Raw genomic sequence first — 20,596 nt, forward strand, 5'->3', positions numbered from 1 at the left:
CTGGAACGGGCTTTTTCCATTTTTTCCTTGACCAGGGAGGTACACAACCACTGGCCCATAAACATCCCTCACACAGCAAAATGAAATCACAAAGAGAAAACACAAGTCATAAATTTATTGGTCATAAATTTATTGGTCGTAAATGATGATTTAGAGGGCTGAGTCTATACATCATTCTGCCTTTAACTGTGACATCTTAATAATCTTAACCCTTGGACTACGATATTTAATTGATTTTACTTTTTCAGGGACAAGGCACATTGTTACATCTCTTGGCCAACTAAAAACACCAAAGACAACTGCCCCTCACTTGCTTTGTATTCAAATCTGTGACAGCTGTGAAAACAACAACCAAGTTTTCAGTCGGTTTTAGATGTATTCTGTCATTTACTCACAGATACATTTCTGTCACCCTCACATGGGGAAAAGCGTGAACAGCAAATTCATTAAAGTATCTTCAGTGGGATTAGCTTTGAATACAAACATCCAGCAGATAAAATGCTTACAAAATATGTGGCTTTTTTATCATTTATAATCGTAGCTCAAAGAACCAGACATGAAGTGGGAAATATCAGTCATACACTTTTTCTTTACACTTTAAATAAAGTCCTTTTTTTCCAAGGATAATATATTATTTTAGGTATCAGCTACTTCAAATATACAGTGATCACCAGTTATGCTATGTGTTTGTCCAGACCTCCTAACATGGGCTCAGCCCCGACAGAGCCAGTTCTCATCGATTCCAACGCTGAGACTTGCACACACTTCTTCTCTGTCCACACACCCCTGGTCTGTGAGCAGCCAGTAAGTATGTTTTCTGTATATGTCAGTGTGATATGCTCGGCAAAGTATATTAATATCAAATTCAATTGTTATCCCGTGCACCACAGCGAAGAAAAAAATGAAAAGGAATGTGCTTTTATTGGTAAATTAAATCAAATGTATGTTTAGTTATGAGTTACATCAAACCCTATCCCAGTTTGTGTTTGTATGTGTTTGCTGATATGACAACCTTAACATGACGAGACAAGTGTTGCAGAAAAATATCTGCATGTATCTAAACACATACAGATTATTATATGATTATTATTATTATCAGCCCCTTTGTTGAGGTGGTATTGGCTTTTCACAACAACAAATGATTACATGATACAGTAAAGAATTGTCAGAGGTTATTTCCATTTAGTGTGAAGTGAAGTATGTGGAACATTCCTTCATGGATTAGCACTAAATTGGCCATTTCACAGAGCAAATTGAATTTCAGTTGAATGAAGTCTGCAGGTGGACTACAATCGGCCTATAGAGGCTTCTCAAGGATAATCGGAGTAGTCAGGAATGTAGAGCTCAATGATGTGACGCTGTAGGAAGCGCAGGATTTTCTCCAACTCGCTTGTTCCAGAATAACTCTTTAAAATCAGGATTGAGGGAAGAAAACATAAAAAAAGAAGTTGCTATAGCCATTGTAAAAATCCAAAAGGTGGAATTACTGTGCTTTGAAAACTATTGCTGTGACTCTACAAGAATGTACCACTGACATTTATTTATTTCCTTTTTTGTTCAATGTTTTTCAGGTGAAGTGTTCAGTGCAGAATGGCTCTGCTCTTATAGATCTGACACCTCTGATTCATGTCAGTGGATATTACACAGCAACAGGTCAGTGAGCAAACGTGTACATCTCAACAGTTAAATACAGAAATCAGATGACTTATGAGTTGGTTCGTGCACATTTAGTACAATATGCATCATGTAAGTGCAGGTTTTCAGTCATTTATGGGGCACAATATTCATCCAGATTTATTGTAGCCAACACCAGCTAGGTTTTTGTTTTTGTAAAGCCCTTTGAGCTGCACTTTGTTATGAAAGATGCTATAGAAATGTATTATACTATATATAATATATATTCCTTAACAAATAACTTATGAAAGAATATTTACGTCAATGCAATACCAATATATTTGTTTACTTTTTGCTCCCCTTATTCTTTATTGAATGTACTGTCACGCTACAATGATGGGTTGTCACTGCACTGTTTCCATGTGGTCTACAACAATAACAAGATTTTTTAAAAATTAAATTAGAATATTTACCATTATTGTACAAAATACATACATTGTATGACATTTTCAACCAATTATAGAAATAACACTGAAAAGTAAAATACAAATAAAATAGCAAAACAACAAACACCATGTTCAATTTCAGCCAAATGTTCACTCATTTAAATTAAGAATAAATAGAAAAATAAAAAAATATTCATGTGACACCATGTTTTAATCACAGCAAGCCTCGTTTTTCTGCTTTATATGTTTTGTAAAAAGGTTTTTATATGGGTGTATATCAGACAACATACACGTCGATATTGTCCGTGATACTGGCCGATAATATTTCTGTCTTCTTTCAGACGAGACAGTGGACCAAAGTGACGGATCTCCAGACTTCTACATCAACGTATGTCAGCCTCTGAACCCCATCCCCGGGGTCACCTGCCCCCCTGGAGCTGCCGTCTGTATGGATCCTGATAATGGACCTCCTGTGGTGAGACACACACACACACACACACACACACACACACACACACACACACACACACACACACACATTCTCCCTCAGCTACTTTCATACAAAGCTGATCCGGAATGGTGGACTTCGACCTCACTTTCATGTGGTTTGTTGTTTTTTGATGAAAACCAGAGAGAGCACGACGTGTAAGAAGTCTGAAGGCAACTCTTGATGCAACAGGACAACAAATATTATAAAGACTGGTTTTGGTTGTCATCTTGATTTAGTTCCGGCTATTGTTATTATCGCCAATGCACATTACATGCTGCATTTTCTAACAGGTTATAGAAACCCACCTGTACAGAGTAGCCTTTGTATAATATTTTTATCATTTTAATGATTTTTTTGTGTTGGTTTGTTTTTACATTTTCTATCATCTTTCTATCTTTTATCTCTTTTAAGGCTTTTATTTTAGATGTATACGTATGAATGTTTATATACAGTATGTGTGTGCACTGCCTTCACTTTTTACCATGTTTTCTATTTGGTTAAGCACCTTCTATCCCCGGTTTTGAAAGGCGCTATAGAAATCAAGTTTATTATTAGGATTATTATCATTATGTTGTACTTAAAGGAATTTTGACGGATTTTTGGAGGCTCATGTGTCCATTTAGGTTGTCCCTTTTTGTGCCAGCACATGAATTTAAATTGAAAACAATTTAATGGAGGAAATGCACTTTTTTTGTTGGCTGGCATGTAGCATTTAATGCTAGATAGATGAAAAGAAAAATAATACAAACAAACAAGTTAGAAACAACAACAACAAAGAATAAAAAGTTTACAACTGAAGGCAAACAATGTTGGAAACACAAATGTGGTTAAAAGTGTTGTTTTCATCATTTTTTCCGTCTTTCTTTGTATGATGATCTCAATTCTCAATGTGTCATTATTTTTTCTTTTCTGTCTCTTTCAATAATTTTACTTCCTTTTCTCTCTTTAATCTTCTCCCTTTCTGTCTCGTAAAGGACATTGGACGAACTACCAGCGGCCCTGTGGTCAATAAAGCAACAGGAGAAGTGTCCATCACTTACAGCAGCTCCACCAAGTGTGCAGCTGATCCTGCACAGAACTACACTTCCACCATCATATTTACCTGCCAGAGAGGCCTGGAGCTGGTCAGTCAGCACTTTAATGTCCTTGATAAGAATACATGCACTGTTTACTTTTCTAAAAGCATTGATTTTATATCTTTATATCCAGGGCTCTCCACAAATGCTGAGGCTGCAGGAATGTGTCTATTTGTTTGAGTGGGCGACCCCTATAGTGTGTTCAGACGCAACGCACACCAACACCAGCATTTGCCAGCTCACCGACTCCCAGCTCGAGTTCACCTTTGACCTGTCAACCCTCTCCGGTGAAGTCCAGGTAAGTGGTGCACAAATATTCCCTTCATCTGAATAAATCTATTTTCCTGTGAGTGTTTTGTTGCTGCAGACTTTGGGTTACCAGTTAAAAACTGTAGTAAACAAGTTAAGTACTTAATTTTAGGTACCAGCGAGCTCCAGCGTTTACCACATCAGCGTCTGCGGCTCAGTGACGGAGCCGGCCTGTAAGAATAGCGCAGTCTGCCAAGTGTCTGGTTCTGGTTCTGACAAGTCAGCCTCATCATTTGGCATCAGCAAGGCCATGAAGATGGACTTCAAACATGACGAGGACGCCGTTCTGATGCAGTATGGTGGCGGAGATCCCTGCCCACCAGGTAGGCCTGCTACTGTATACGTATCTTGTTAACGACCCTTTCAAAAAAGCCTAGAATCTGGCTGTGGACCTTGGATCTTTCATCAAAAAGACAAAGGTTTAAATCTGATTCTGCATGTGTAAAAGCTTCACTCATATTTCATTCTGCTGAAATTTGTAGGTTAGCATAAATTAGATATTTTTCTTAAGCCCCTTTCACACATGAAACCTTGAAATCATCTACACATTACCCGACCTGTGTGTGAGAACGCAAATGTCTGAATCAGTCGGACTGGATATTAAACAGGCATTACCCTGGCAACTCCCTCGTAAAAAATGTATTTTTAATGTCCGATTAAGCCCATGTGTGAATGGAGTAGCTGATTGTCTGGAGAATTCCAGAATGCAACTGTGCCAAATTAACAAGCCGATGCCAAAATCTAATCAAAGGAATGGCAAAAGACAAAGATCATGTCCACCCTCCTGCACGCTCTATCCAGGCGCTGTCCCTTACCTTAACCAAACAGTATTTCCACTAAGCTACATGTGTGAAAGGAAGAAAAGCCTCTACACTGTACACTGTGATATGGATCATAATCATTACATAAGATCATCATACCTTTTGGAAAGTAGTTTATGAGTTTGTTTTGTGTGATTTAGTGACAAACGAGGGCGAGGTGTGCGTGTTCCCCTTCACGCTTATGAAGAAGTCGTACACAGATTGCACCAAAGACGAGAGGACAGACGGGAGGAAGTGGTGCGCCACCACCGCCGATTACGACACAGACAAGAAGTGGGGCTTCTGCAATCCAGGTGACAGGAGAGAGGGAGCACATGAAAACACAGAAAGGATTCTTACTCAAACTATTACTTGTGCTTTAAAAAGTTGTTTTAGGAAGTTTAAACAGGCAGACACGAGAGTAGAGTGAGAAAGCAATGAGCAAAACTGAAAAATGTCCCCAGCTGATTTCTCAATTGTATTAACATTTGGAAGCACCTGTTTGCATTTATGACACTAACTCTTTTCTCGCTCTCTCTTCCAGCCTCTGGTAAGCGTCAGTCCTCCATATTGTTTACCTGCGACCAGTCTGCAGGCCGAGGCTCTCCACAGCTGCTCTCAGAGACGGCCGGATGCTCAGCCACTTTTCAGTGGCGCACAAACGTCGTTTGTCCACCAGTGAAGATGGAGTGTCAGCTGGTCAGCCAGCATCAGACCTTCGACCTCCGAACCCTGTCCTCCCTCACTGAGCCGTGGAAGTTTAGTCACCGAGGAGATTCGTAAGTCTGGCTTTAGTAGTGGATGGGCACTGTTTCCATGTCTAACTATCCCTTTTTTTTAAATTTTCACATTATTTTACACAAGTTGTCTTCTTTTATCCTTAATCTAGGTGGAAGGAAGGCATTATAGGATGGAGATACATTTGCTAAATGCTTTTTGTTGTCTTTGTTGTGTTTAAAAACGTTTGGGTTTTAACTAGGGGTTATATTATATAGTGCACGACTGCTCCACCTTCAACAGGTCTTTTCACCTAAATCTAAATAAAAGATAAAATTAAATAAATAAAACGAGTATTTTGGTTATAATAGCTCTCCCTGCTTCACAATAAAAAAAGTGCTTGTTTCAGAAAGACCACCTAAAGTTCTTTAGCCTTTGTTTCCTGAATCCTACCTTTTATTCAAATATAAAACTCTTTTCTGTTTTTTTATGTCCTCAGATACTTCATCAACCTGTGTCAGGGGATCCATGGTGGATTACCAAGTTGTCCAGAAGGAGCGACAGTGTGCCGGCGCACAGCAGCAGGAGTGACTCAGGCCCTGGGTCGAGTTTATACTCAGACAATGAGCTACGCAGGTGGGTTATCAAGTCACATATTCTTTGGTGTGCTTGATGTTGGACGTTTTAAGAAACCAATAATGACCAATAAGGAAGCTTTCTAATAGTTTGGAAAAGCTTTTGAAAAAGCATTTTATATTTTACTACTATTGTTCCATAATAATGTAACTCAAAACTGACTGAATTAACCTCACAACACTGCAGGCTTTGAGGTAGAGTCAAATAAAAATTCATAATTATATTTATGTATTGAATGAAATTACTTATGTCTTAGCACCTGTGAGCATGTGAGGGACATATGTTTATGATCACAGTTTCTCAAACTACTCCTGCAGATGGAAAGATCTCCGTCAGTTACTCAGCAGGAGAAGACGTGTGCGGTAACGGCGTCAAGGCCAAGACTGTGATCCAGCTGAGCTGCGGCTCCACTGTTGGACGACCGGCACTCATCAGGTAACATGTTTACATCAGTGAAATCACCTGCTTTTTCATTTTTAGACCCAAAAGCAAGAGATTAGATTTGTTAGGAAAAAGAACTTTGAGGAGTAAAATACTATATGAAATAAGGAAGATTTCCAGTGTAAAGAAACTTCTTGTTATGATGTCTTAACTACTATGCGTGACGCTGCAGTCGACAATAACCATTGACTCTTTGGTTCAGTGATTTAACTGCCAGTTAATGACACAACAGAGAGTTTGTCTTTAAAGTTAAACTTTCTCCAGTTAAAGCATTATTTAAAGCACATTGCCAACATTTCCCAACAGACTTGATGTTATTCACAGTCACAATATAAATGCTTTATACTGAGGAATTGTCCTTCTTCAGCTCTCTTTTGTAAAATAATTTAGTTTCTGTATCTCAGTTTGATAGCCGTTTTTATACTACAACTACATATTTGTTCATGTTGGTTGCTTTATGTTTTTCTCTATTGTAGTTTTATTGTATTACATTATGCCTTTTATGCTCCTTTTATTTCTTTAATCACGTGCAACTGGATCAAGGCAGATCCAAACCCCTCAATCTGAACACACTCCTGTTGTTTTTAAAAAGCATTATATATATAAAATTGACTTTACTTGACTATGAAATATTTATTTTTAAAAGTTTATTTAACAAACACAATATAACTTACTTTAACTTGTCCATTAATGTTTACTTTATCATCTTCTATAATATAATCTGACAGTTTCACAGCATTTATGAGCTTTCTTCTGTTTTAAATTCACTCAATTATTTTTAATTGGTAAAAATTATATAGCACCTTTCTAGTCTTCTGACTACTCAAGGCGCTTTCACAGTGTTTGTCACATTCACCCGTTCACACAGATGGCAGTGGACATCTACAGACCGTGTCATCTAATCAGACCATATACACCACATTAACACACCCATGGGGGGGGGGGCAATTCGGGGTTCAGTGTCTTGCCCAAGGACACTTCGACATGCGGACTGGGGGAGCTGGGGATCGAACCGCCAATCTCACAAATGGAGGACGACCCGCTCTATCACTGAGCCACAGCCTATTTAAGTCTTAAAAATACATTTAATTCTGCCACAATGCTAAGAGTGTCTGACCACCTCGGTGTGTTTCTGTGTGAACAGTGTGGATGAGGCTTCGTGCGAGTTTGTGATTGGCTGGGAGACCCGGTCGGCGTGTGCGGTGAAGCAGCATGAGGTGGTGATGGTGAATGGGACGATTCAGGTTCCTGACACTGGAGCCAGCCTCAGTCTGGGAGCGCTCTACTTCAGGTAACACAAGCAAACCTGCTGAGTGCACTCTTCTTCTTCTGTCTCACCTTATTGCATAGACTAAATGGTTTATTTTCTACCTGTATTGGTTTGTTTACCCTTGTTTTTACCTTCCTCCTCTCAGCCACCATCAGGCGTCTGGTGACATCCGCCCCAACGGCGACCGCTACATCTACCACATCCAGTTGTCCGGCATCACCAACAACACCTTCCCCAAATGTCTCGGTGCCAACATCTGCCAGGTCAAACTTAACGGGGCCTACAGACGCAGGATTGGCTCCTCCAGCAAGGCCAAGTACTACGTTAAAGGTAATTTACTGCTAAGATTCTTTGAGGCGAAACTTTTACAGACCTGTCGATCAAACAAACTAATCGATTATTCGACATAATAGCGTGAGTGCGACTAAGAATGTCTTTAACTGAGGACAGCCCAAATGTCAACGTCTCTGCTCTCCCATCAGGAGGAAACCTGGATGTGATGGTGCCCTCTGAGTCGGAGTGCGGGCGAGCGAAGACCAAAATGGTGTCGTCCACCATCATGTTCCACTGTAACCCCTCGGCAGGCGTCGGCATCCCCGAATTTATGCTGGAGACGGACGAATGCCAGTATCTGTTTGTGTGGCACACGGACGCTGTGTGCGGTCTCACGTGAGTAAAAGCTTTTACACTGTTTTTACACACACAGTTTTTACTTCAGACAGCAAAATTAAAGTCTTCCATCTTAATTTCCTTGCAGAACTGTTGATGCTGAGACGGATGACGATGGCAGCAGCGAGGCTACGGCTCTCTCCAGGCGAAGCCAGGCGGTGGGGGTGATGCTGTGCGTCCTGTTGGTGGGTTTGACGGTCTGTCTCCTTGGGCTTTTGCTCCACAAGAGAGAGAGGAGGTGAGACCAAGAGCATCCACCAGATGTAGAGAAGCTTAAAAACACAGTTGAATCTGTCTTGTCTTTACTCATCTCTCGTCTCCTAACAGAGAGCTGGTGATCCAGAAGGTTGCTGGCTGCTGCAGAAGAGGAAACCAAGTCTCCTATAAATACTCTAAGGTTTGTTGATCTTACCTCGCACTGCAGCCAAATAGAAAGAAGGACAAAGTCTTTTAGGTCACTGGATGCAAACAGGTGTTTGTTTTTTTTTATCTCCCATGATTTGACTGAGCATTTGCACCAACTTTAAATCTTAGGTCAACATGGACGAAGAAGGTGGTGAAGAGGAGATGGAGTGGCTGATGGAGGAGCTCGAAGCCCCTCCCACGTCCTCCTCCTCGTCCTCCCACCGAGGGAGGAGTAACCATGGCAACGGTCACATCAAGACCAAGCCAGTGAAAACAGAGGGGCTGCGGTCGTTCACCCTGGACGACCAGGACGACGACAGCGAGGAGGAGGTGCTGAGCGTCCCTGGGGTGCGAGTGGTCAAATCCTCCGGACCCTCCAGGCACTCTGTGGCCCATCGCAGCCCCTTCCTTCAGGTGAGTGGGGTCCTGACATCTGTCCAGGTGAACGTGGTGGTCAAAATTGGTGTTAATTTTGTCAGCTAATATTTTATTTAGTCTTGGTCCTGTGTCAGATGTCCTTCCTAATCTGTTTTTATCATATTTAGTTGACCTCATCCTGTTTTGCTTTTGCTGCAGCCTAGTTTATTCACCTAATACCAGTTGATCGAAACCTAATTCAAATTTACATTTTAAAAGTTCTCTTAAAGTTCGCTTGACAATTAAACGCAGCTTCTGTGTCATCACAGAAGAGAAGGTCGTGGACGAACATATTTAGTCGTAGTTTTGTCCGTTAATGAAATGAACGCTGCTCAAAAGCTCACAGAAGTCCCTCACTTTCAGGAGGAGAGTGACGAGGACCTGGTCGGCCTCCTGGACGAGTCCGAGAGGAAGAGGAAGAGCGGCAAACCTCGCTCCTCAGGCGTCAATCACGGTAACAACACAGCAGCCAACAGGAAACGGGACGAGGATGACAGTGACGAGGACCTCCTCAGGGTGTGATGTCACTTCCTCCATCCCCTCTCCACAACCAATCTGAACTCTTCTCTCTCTCTCAGTGAATGTCTCCATCACAGCAACAACAATGAAATACCAACAACATATTGAAAACCGTTTCCTCTCTTTTGGGAATTTTGTTTTGTTGGACTGCACCTTTTCCTCGGCCTCAGACTCTGTCCAGTCCACCGTCTACAGACTGTCGTTGTTAGCACATGGTTTCTTATTTATTGATAAAGTGTTCTGCAGGCCATTTTTTCCACCCGCACCCCTGTTCTCTCATATTTTCATCATAATTCTGAAATGAAACATTAAGTTGCTTCACTATAATCACTTCAGTCTTACCACTTTTATCTAATACAGACCCTAAAAATCAACCCCAGAGGCACAAAAAGCATCTTTCTCAGTGCGTTGACTCTGCAAATGAGGCGTTTAGAATATTTTTCTTTTCTTCTAGGATTTTTTTGAAATGAAGTTGTGCCATTTGCTTTAGCACTTTATTGTAGCATTGAGAATTATATTGTCTACATGCCTCATTGCAGATAATGAAAAGAAAAATTTTGGCTACCTTTTTGGAGTTTTGATTTTTTATGTCCAGGACTGTATTTGATAACTGTGGTGAGATGTGCGGCTGAATCGGGGAACAATTTGGGAGACAAACAGCTATCAAGGAAAGAAAGAAAAGAAACTGGTTCAGTTCTCTGGCCCGTGGGGGAGTGAAGGTGTCGGCTTGTGTTGTTTCTAAAGGGAATGAAGACACTCGTTTGTCTTTTCTTGCTGTTTACAAGTTGCTACCATAGCAGATTCTCTTTCTTTCTCCTCGAAAAGAAAGCGCGATGCCTTCCTGATGATGAACTTTTGCATTTTTATCGATGAATCATGCCCGGCGACTCGACAGATTGTTGTTTTTTTTGTCTTGTTTTCATCTGAGACATTGTACATAGAGAATAATGTTCTATAATATGGACATTTTGTTTGTTTGTTTGTTGTCTTCACCGGTGAATTGTTCACACATTTGTTTTCATGATTATTTAAATGGTTGTTAGAGCTGATTATCTGTACGAATCTCTGTTCTGTTTTGAAAATAGAGATGGCCTTAAGTGTGAATGGACGGTCGGCGAGGATGGAAAGTGAAACTTGAGATGTAAGTTTAGGTTGTGTTGCTTTTTGTAGCCCCTCACCCCCCTCCCTTCGTCCCTCCCTTCGTCCCTCCCTTCCTCCCTCCCGCCAAAGCCATATTTTACAGCCACCGCTGGCACTAATGAATGGAAGTAAGGAATCTTTGTTTCCGCTTGCACGCTCTCGTACATTAAAGCCTCAGTTTTGGTATTCAGGTCTGTGATTGTGGATGTCGCTGCGTCAAAAGTGAGATTTTAAACTCGGTAAAGCCAAGTTTGTGTCGTGCTGAAATCAGCCCCCCTCCCCCTTTTTTATTAGCCAAATGCATGATACGACAAAAAGAGCATTAAAGTTGACTTAAACACGTTTTCTGCTTAACAAACAAACCAGTGTTTTTCACAAAGGATGTCAGTAAAAGAGATGCAAGGCTGAGATATAAAACTGACTGCAATGTGATATGAATAACCTAGACAGTATAAACACAGAGTGACCACTAACAGGTTCTTTTCTGTGGTTCCAGACTAATAAGTTGATGTGAAGTTGGTGTCTTTTTGGTTTTGATAACACCAGAACACAATTTTCCGTCTTTAAAGTCCAAACCAGTCAAACTCTAGCTCCTGTGACTTAAACTCAACATGTTGGGCTCTCTGGTGAGCATATGGCTGCAACTACAGCAATTATTTGCATTATCGATTATAAAACGTTTGAAAACAGTGAAAAGTGCCCATCACAAGTTCTCAGAGTCCAAGGTGACGTCTTGAAATGTCAAGAAAAGCGACCCACGTTGGGAAGCTGATAACATCTTTGACATTTGATAAAAGACGTTACATTAGAACATTTTCAGCTTTAGTGTTTCCATCAGTTCTCTGTCCAATTTAGCATTAAAGTTCATTCTTTACCGTGAAAATAAATTTAACGTCCACTTACTAGCTTTTCCTGAGGCTTTTTGTTGCTTCTCGCAGCAGATTTTACAACAGTCCGACTTGTGGTTGAAAGTTTCAGAAAAAGGTGGTGAGTTGGTCTTGAGTTGAAAGTTTTCTTTTGTTTAACTCTGTCCAAATTGAGGAACCGCTCAGGTATTATTCAAGCTGAAACTATTAGTCAATCGACAGAAAGTCAAAACCAGAATCACAAATATTCTTTAGTTTCATCTTCTGTAATGTGAATGTGAAGTTTTTCTCTGTTTTATCTTTGTAAATTAACATGTTTGGGGTTTAGACACTCGGTCAAAACAAAGCAGTTTGAAAACATCAACACAACACTTAATCTCTTAATGAAGAAGTAATCAATAGATTCATTTAGAATGAAAATAATCAGTAAATATGGAATGGGACATTTTCACACGTCTGATTAACTGAAGGTGGATTTAACCACTCTGAAACTTCCTTTCGGTGAATGTTTGGGAGAGCACCAGTTGATTTATTGATATGTTTTGCATTGATTTACAATATTTATTACAGATTACCTCTAAGGTATGAAGGGGAATAACGGTAAATTCACTTTCCTTAGTATTCAATCGACTGAATCTAAAGTTATCAACAAAACATGTGATGCCAAAATCTCTTGTCAATCAACACAGAAGGGTCACCATTCAGGGTATTTCTAAAGCTTTGTACACACATTTTTATAGACTGCCATGTGCCCAAAATGTGGACAAAAATTACAAAAGGGTTAAAAAAAAAATTCTTGAAATTGGAAACATCAGTGTTTTATATGGATGAGTTTGGGATGTGATAATGATCAACAGATAGATCGTCATGTTCCTGTTTTGTGGCTATTTATTAACTTGTTTTCAGGTGTTATTATCTCTGAGATCTCAACCTGAAAGGCAACTTTTCAGAAGCAATGTTTGAGTAAAATGTTCAGACTCCAGAAAGAAGAACTGAACCTTAGTTCACATCCTTCTCCAAAATCTCACTTAGAAGAATGTAGAATTTTCCATATCATTCAAGTACTGATTTGAAATCTACATTTGAGAGCTTAAAGAAAGAGGTGACGGCACACAGGGCAGGTTTCCAAAGAACTGATTACTGTCATCAGTGCAATTACAGATGAAATGTCAAGAATCCCTATTTACCATTAAAGTATCATTCAAAGTCCAGCAAGAGTTGAAATGAAATTGAGCCTGTTGCTGGCAGACTTCTTATGAAATGTAATTTTTTGACCATGATCGAAGGAGGTTTGAACTACATCTACCTGTGTTTGGCACTTTGTAATCAACTCACTTCTCCTTAAGGACACGTCGTAGCACTCCTCGTTACCGAGAAGCAGATGGTACCATTTAGTATGTGAAGTTCTTTTCTTTCCATCGTTGCATTAAGTCTGTTTCTGCTGTATTTAGCAACCAAAGTGTGGCTCATCTGCATGGTACTGTGCGGAACCTTCTTGTTCCTAATGAAGATTTAAAAGGACATTCTTGTGCTTTTTTTCGTCTGCACTCGAGCACAAAACTGCTCGACTTACATGAAACTGATTCAGACAAACAAGCTCGGAGAATAAAGCGATTAAAAAAGCACAAGAAACTTTCTCTGATGGTTCGGTACTATGGGAGATCATTATTATGTCTTAGTTGGTGTAAGTTATGTTGTCCGATTTGTTTTGTTTTTCAGCTCTTTGCCTGTTTTCCTATTTAAAAAAAACATTGATGTAAAAATATATTGCATTATTTGAATAAATAAGATCTGCTGTTCATCACTGCTGTGGTTTAATCACATACTCTGTGACTAATAACAGGACGCATTCACTTGTTTTGGATTACTTGAACATTGGCTTTATTCAGACTTTTTTTCAGATCTTTTCAGACTTGACTTGGATTTATTTCGAAGAACATGAGACTTGACTTGGACTTGTCTTGAAGAACTTGAGAGTTGGGCTTGTCTCGATCGACTCAGGACATGTCTTGATGTCGACTGAGAGGACTTGAGACTTGGCCTTCAGGACCGGTCCTAATTGCTCGTCTTGGACTTGTTGGAATGACTTGAAACTTGTTTTGAGACTTTTTGCCTTTTTTGAAAGGACCCCAGACTTGAATTGGACTAGTCGAAGAAGTTTAGACCTGTTTAGACCAAATTTGTCCAAGTCACGACCTGTACTCGTGACAAGGACAAATTTGGGAACTTTCAGGAAGACTTAAGATTTGACTTTCACTCATCTTGATTTACTTAAGAGTGTCTTGGACTTGTTGAATTAACATATTAATTCAGACTTGAGTTGGACTTGACTAAAGTGACTTGAAACTTTACGTTTACCTCTTTCAAAGGACCCCAGACTTGAATTGGACTAGTGTTGATTAACTTTAGGCTTGCACTTCTTTTAAAGGACTTGGAACTTGTCTTGGACAAGTCTGGGAACTTTTCAGGAAGACTTGAGTTATCCGTCACTTGTCTTGATGGTCTTACGAGCTAACATGGCCCCATGAACGCAGGCTTATATTGGACCAGTCTTAAAAATGTTTAGACTTAAAGGACTTGTGACTTGTCTTGCACAAGTCTGGGGAACATTTGGGAAGACTTGCGATTTGACTTGCACACGTCTTGATGGACTTAAGACTCAACATGGACTTGTCTTGAGGGACTAGAGACTTTACCTGGACCCATTTTAAAGGACTTTAGACTCAACTACGACTTGTCATAAATAACTTTAGACTTGACTTGGACCTTAAAAGGACTTGAGACTTTAACCTGCTTTGAAGGATCCCAGACTTGAATTGGACTCTTCTCAAAGAACTTTAGACTTGTACTTGTTATGAAGGACCCGTGACTTGACTTGGACAAGTCTGAAAACATCTGGGAGGACTTGAGACTTGACTTGAAATTTGTCTTTTTCAAGTATTGGCCCAAGACTTAAAGACACCCCTGACCTTCAGCAGTCCCTCACATCCCACCTTCCTTTGCACTGTGACGTGGATATGATCCTGTCCAACAGACTCCGGAGTCTTAAATGTTGACTGATTAACAGCGTTACTGACGTTGTGCACACATGCATGAGAAGTGAAAACAGCTTGCACAAGTGATGCTCTTGGTCTGACGTCTGAAAAAGTGATAGCAAACGTGTTTTACTGTTCCACTGCAACCCAACGTAAAGCAGCAACGTTTGTCTTAGGACCTTTGCTCCTGCTCGTCCTGTTAAAAACCGGACCGACATGTCAGTGGTCACTCTGCATTCACACTGGCAAGGCTGTAGACACTTAGACACTGTGATTGAAAACAGTCAGAGTTGTTCTTTGTTGGTTATTAGAGAAAAAAAAACACCTTTGCAGCCATGACCACTTTTGATGACATCTTGGAAGAAGCTGGGAAGTTCGGCCGCAGTCAGAAGCGTATCTTCGCCCTGCTGTGCATGGTGTCCATGCCCTGGGCCGGTGTGTACGTTGGTATTGTCTTCCAGGGTTTCACCCCGGATCACTGGTGTCGGGACTCCGCGGTGGTGGAGCGGAGGCAGACTTGCAGCTGGAGCCTGACGGACAGTCGCAGGCTGACGGTGCCGCTGGTCAACAGCTCCGGGGTGCTGCAGCAGAGCAGCTGTGAGCAGTACGAGGTGGACTGGAACACCACAGCACTCACCTGTGATGCACAGGAGCTGGACCTCAGCAAAACTCCCAGAACCTCCTGCAAAGACGGCTGGGAGTACGACTATGAGGGAAGACAGTCCTTTGTAACTGAGGTGAGTAACAATTAACTGAAATAGGATGCAGTTTGGAAGAATAAAGTAATATAATTATTAAGATGGCCATTTTTTTTTAGGAAAACACTTTGTGCGCTTTGCGTCACTTTAATTGAATACTTCAACATTTTAGCAAACAGGCTTATTTGCTTTCTTGCAGTGAGTTAGACCAGAAGATTAATACTACTCTAATGTCAAGTTAACTTGTTGTATCTTGTTTGTTTAATCCATAAATGAAATTCATGGTTCCAGGGGCAAGTCACTGTCACTGTAACTGACAACTACAGCTGTTCCCTCCTGTGCAACATTAAGTATTTGCAGAGGAGATAAGGAGACTAAAAAACAACAACAAAAAGTCAAGAGCATGCACACAATTTCGAACGTGTAACTTTCCCCCTTTAAGGAAGTTTTGTAAAGTCTTTTTTTTGTCGTTTCGGGAGAATTATATAGAGAGATATAAATGTCATAATTGACCTTGTTTGTGTGTGTGTGTTGTCCCAGTTTGACTTGGTGTGTTCAGATGCGTGGTTGGTGGATATGTACCAGGCCACTCTCAATGTTGGATTTTTGGTCGGAAGCATCGCCATTGGCTACCTGGCCGACAGGTGAGGTTATGATTTGTTTAAATGTGTTTTTTAGCTTTTTTTTTACTTCACTATTGTGCTTGTTCATGGTACCACTGAATCATTGTTGCTACAAGATGGATACCCTTTTAAACAGATGCCTGAAGCATTGGTTAAGTCACTTGTTCGTGTCTCTTCCTTCAGGTTTGGCAGGAAAATGAGCTTCCTGATGTCCAACCTGTTGAACGGGATCGCAGGAATCCTGGTGGCCGTGGCTCCGGACTACGTGTCTTTACTGGTTTTCAGAACGCTCTACGGGTTCGGAGTGAAAGGAGGCTGGGTGGCCGGATACGTGCTGAGTAAGAGCTAATACCGCTAAGATATCCAACAAAGTTAAAGAAAGTACAAATATCTTGAGCATTATTCCATTTCTTTCCTCTCAGTCACAGAGATCGTGGGGGTGGAGTACAGACGCACAGTGGGAGTTCTTTACCAGATGTTCTTCAGTGTCGGCATCCTCCTCCTCCCTCTGCTCGCCTACTACATCACTGACTGGCGCTGGCTGCAGGTCGTCATCACCGTCCCCTACATCCTCTTCCTGTCCTACTACTGGTGGGAAGAGCTTGTTACACTTTTTGGCTGCACAAGATCAAGGTTGTTTTTGTCTTTGTTGTCACTGCTTCATGAAACATTTTATTCTTGCAGGTTTATCCCAGAATCTCCGAGATGGCTTCTCTCTCAGAAGAAAAAGGACAAAGCTATTGAGATCACTGAAGCCATGGCAAAAGAGAACAAGAGGACTCTGTCCAAGAACATCGAGGTAAGAAAAAAACCACGGTAAGACACCAGATCAGACGTGTCCAGTTCACTAAAGCCGTGATAGACGGCCAAAATGTGTGCATCTGTTCAAATTAGAAGTTTGTTATTGCTGCTTCAACTGCAGTACTGTAACTGTATGTTAACAGCTTCCTGTAAACGTAAAACACTTTGTCTTACTTCAACTGATTCCATTAAATTTAGTTTACTTATGCACTACTACTTTCTTTCTCCCCAATTGATTGATTCTGTACTTCATATTGTATACAGAAGATGGTCATTATGTATATAATGTTCTAGTTTTGTTAAGTTGCTTTTGCATGTGTTTAACTGCTATGTGTGGGAAAATGTATCATATTTATATAAAAATATATTAACAATTGTAAAGGAAAAAACAGGAATTTCTGAAAAGATCAGTAAAATATCCGAATTTTAAAAATTAATATATTTTTTCTAAACTATATAGATTATGAGTTTGAATACAAAAACAGTAAAATATGCTAAGAAAATTCATTAGAGAAATATCTGAAAATGATTAGTAATATTTTCGAATAAAAAAGTAAAATATCTTTTTGAAAAATGAAGAAAATATCTGAAGAAAATAAAAAATATCCGAAAACGTTCAGTAACATTTCTGAAAATTGTTAGTAAATATAAATAAATATATGAAAATGATCAGAAAATGAATCTTAAGTATAAAAAATCAGCTGCAATTGTACTTTTTATTTTATTTTACATACACCAGTTACATATTAGTGCATTGCAGGATCCAAGTTTAACATAATATAAATTGTGAATTATTTCAAATGTAATTTAGAAAAGGTTAAAAGAGGAAAACTGAGGATTTCTATTTGATCCTGCAGACTTTATCAGATGATAACGCAGAGAACTGCACTGCCTCCTTCATGGACCTCATCAGAACTCCAAAAATGAGAAAACACACTTTAATCCTCAGCTACAACTGGTGAGTATGTGTGTTTTTGTAGGAAGAAGTCATCATTTATATGTCGTTTGGGTTGTTTTTCAGACATGGGTCTTTGTAATGTTTAATTTAATTTATAGCAGCGGCGATAACAATCTGACTTTAATAACAATTATCTCTCCGTCTCTTCCAGGTTCACCAGTGCTGTGGTCTACCAGGGTTTGATCATGAGGCTGGGCATTCTGGGAGGAGACGTCTACATCGACTTCCTCATCTCTGGCCTGGTAGAGTTCCCAGCTGCCTTCCTCATCCTCTTCACTATTGAACGTATTGGCCGACGCCTTCCCTTCGCCACCGCCAACATCGTAGCTGGAGCTGCCTGCTTCATCACCGCTTTTATTCCTGAGAGTAAGTCTTTGGGCGACAGGTGCAGATGAGGATGTTCAGGTGCATCGGATTAACATACCTCTCTGTCCTCGCAGGCATGTTCTGGTTTAAGACGATTGTGGCCTGCATCGGTCGGCTGGGTATCACCATGGCCTTTGAGATGGTGGTGTTTGTTAACACTGAGCTCTACCCGACGTTTGTCAGGTAAAATATACAAACCGTACATGCTCAACAACAGCAGTTTTTTGTTAGGGAGGGATGCACTTTGCAAAATGTCATTAAGCGTTGCACACATTTATTGTGAGTTCCTTTGGACTAAAGTGCCAAATAAATATCTAGGAAAAAAAAGTCTCCTTTTAGCTACAGATAGCTGAGCCCACAGTAAATGTGGCTGCAATACTCCACTCAGATTTAGGCAGACTGACAAATGTACTATTTCTTGTCATTTTAATATTGATTTAGTCATTGATTCAATCATGGTGACTATTGCTGCTCTTGTAAAATTAGCCCATAAAGTCAGGGGGCACTGACTCATAAAATAATGCCAAAAAATGACTATAGGGATGCAAGACGACCACAAAGAGATGCTCAATGATTGAAAATAGACACGAAACGACCACATAAAGACAGAAAATGACGACAAAGTGATTAAAAATAGATACAAAACCATCACAAAAAGATGCAAAATGTCTAAAAGTAGATGCTAAATTATTAGAAATATATGCAAAACAATAACAAAGACATATTAAACAACTAAAAATGGAGGTAGAATGACCACAAAGAGAAACAAAATGACGACAAAACAACTAAAAGTAGAATTTGAATATTAGGTTTCTACGTAGACAGAGTGGGGGCCTCTTACATTGTCTCAGAATACCTCCATCGGAGTATTATCACTAACTAAACTGTTGTTTTGTCTGTAGGAACCTGGGAGTGTCAGTTTGTTCGACTCTGTGTGATATTGGAGGCATCGTAGCTCCCTTCCTGCTCTACAGACTAGCTGTGATCTGGCTGGAGCTGCCACTCATCATCTTCGGTGGGTTTCATATTATTATGGAGTGAGAACGGGAACTCTTTTCCCCCTAAATGTGTAACAAAGACGGCTACAATAGATGAAGGATGTTCTCTAATTTACTACTTTCAGAGTATGAAACCCATTTCTGTTATCAGATTTTTCAAATTATTGTGACTAAAACACCTACTGAGCAGGACAGTTTAATTGAATGTACTTGCCGTGCAGGGTCTCTGGCTTTCTTGGCCGGTGGTTTGGTGCTGCTGCTTCCAGAGACCAGAGGTGTGCCGCTACCCGACACCATCGATGACATCGAGTTCCCAGAAAGGTGAGTTACCAGCGATGAGTTCACACAGCAAGAAAAGAGATAATGAGGTTCTTTATTTGACACATTTTGGCACAATCTATGGCCTTGCGTCTTTGAATGTATGTATAAGAACATGTGTATATACATTTTCTGAACGCCGTTTCTCACATATTATAGTGAAAATGCTGTGCAGTTTTTATCTATGATATATGTGATCAGGGCTGCAACTCAGGAATATTTTAATTATCGGTTCATCTGCAGATTATTTTCGAAATATGATAAAATAGTGAAAAATGCTGGATTTAATGTCCCACAGCCCAAGGTCACTTCTTTAAATGTCTTGTTTTGTCCGACTGAACAATCAAGAACCCAAATATATTCAATTTACTGTCATGTGTGACAAAGAAAAGAAGTCAATCCTCCCATTTGAGAAGATGGCACCAGAAAATATTGTAAATGTTTGCTTAAAAAGTTACCAAAAGTATTATATTATAGTAAAATGAGGTTTATCATGTGATGTTGTGTTTGTGTGTGTGTGTGTGTGTTCAGAGTGAAAGAGAAAGCTGCACTGAAGAACCAACAGTTGTCCAACCTGCTGCCCAACGACAACGTATCAAGCAACAAAGAACCAGCAACCGTTTAATCTCCGTCTGTGACCAAAGTATTTATTTATGTTGTTGTCTTTGATTTTTGTTTTTTGACTGAGTTTATTAAAGTTTGTCTGTGACCCGTATCACCCTCAAAGAATTTATAAATACATATATAGTTTCTCTGTAAAGCTTCTGTGATGTTGGATGAAATATATGTAAAGAGGAGCAGTGCGTGGAATCGTTCCATCAACAAGAGTTGTTATAGAATTATTATTGAAATACATTATTAAATTATTAAAGAGTTTTCTTTTAACAAAAAGTGGGCTCCAAGTGTTTAAAAAAACCTTAAAAGGGGAAATAACATGCTCAATGTATTTTGGGTTTCTACTTCAACATATGATCACATTCTGTT

The 20,596-nt window shown here is 40.0% G+C and overlaps 2 protein-coding genes across 2 annotated transcripts in view; both read left to right on the top strand.

Annotated features, from left to right (window-relative positions):
* igf2r (insulin-like growth factor 2 receptor) overlaps positions 1–13,610 on the top strand; it is a 45,156-nt gene extending 31,546 nt beyond the window's left edge. Inside the window, exons 35-51 of the mRNA XM_083934463.1 lie at positions 696–804; positions 1,572–1,653; positions 2,402–2,535; positions 3,525–3,674; positions 3,760–3,924; positions 4,048–4,258; positions 4,897–5,049; positions 5,280–5,514; positions 5,952–6,088; positions 6,406–6,523; positions 7,674–7,820; positions 7,945–8,129; positions 8,282–8,468; positions 8,557–8,706; positions 8,796–8,865; positions 9,003–9,287; positions 9,654–13,610. Coding sequence (XP_083790589.1) covers positions 696–804; positions 1,572–1,653; positions 2,402–2,535; positions 3,525–3,674; positions 3,760–3,924; positions 4,048–4,258; positions 4,897–5,049; positions 5,280–5,514; positions 5,952–6,088; positions 6,406–6,523; positions 7,674–7,820; positions 7,945–8,129; positions 8,282–8,468; positions 8,557–8,706; positions 8,796–8,865; positions 9,003–9,287; positions 9,654–9,812 — 2,677 coding nt within the window. The 3' untranslated portion in view covers positions 9,813–13,610. The remainder of the gene's footprint in view (positions 1–695; positions 805–1,571; positions 1,654–2,401; positions 2,536–3,524; positions 3,675–3,759; positions 3,925–4,047; positions 4,259–4,896; positions 5,050–5,279; positions 5,515–5,951; positions 6,089–6,405; positions 6,524–7,673; positions 7,821–7,944; positions 8,130–8,281; positions 8,469–8,556; positions 8,707–8,795; positions 8,866–9,002; positions 9,288–9,653) is intronic.
* Positions 13,611–15,185: 1,575 nt separating this feature from the next.
* On the top strand, positions 15,186–20,237 carry LOC310961425 (solute carrier family 22 member 2-like; the record flags this gene model as incomplete). The annotated part of the gene is made up of 11 exons (XM_083933475.1): positions 15,186–15,587; positions 16,089–16,192; positions 16,355–16,509; positions 16,594–16,762; positions 16,856–16,970; positions 17,830–17,930; positions 18,082–18,296; positions 18,371–18,479; positions 19,199–19,311; positions 19,516–19,615; positions 20,144–20,237. The coding sequence occupies 11 exons, from the start codon at positions 15,186–15,188 to the stop codon at positions 20,235–20,237; spliced, it is 1,677 nt and encodes a 558-aa protein (XP_083789601.1).
* Positions 20,238–20,596: the final 359 nt, after the last annotated feature.

The sequence above is a fragment of the Echiichthys vipera genome (assembly GCF_963691815.1).
Source record: "Echiichthys vipera genome assembly, chromosome: 19".
NCBI lineage: Eukaryota > Metazoa > Chordata > Actinopteri > Perciformes > Trachinidae > Echiichthys > Echiichthys vipera.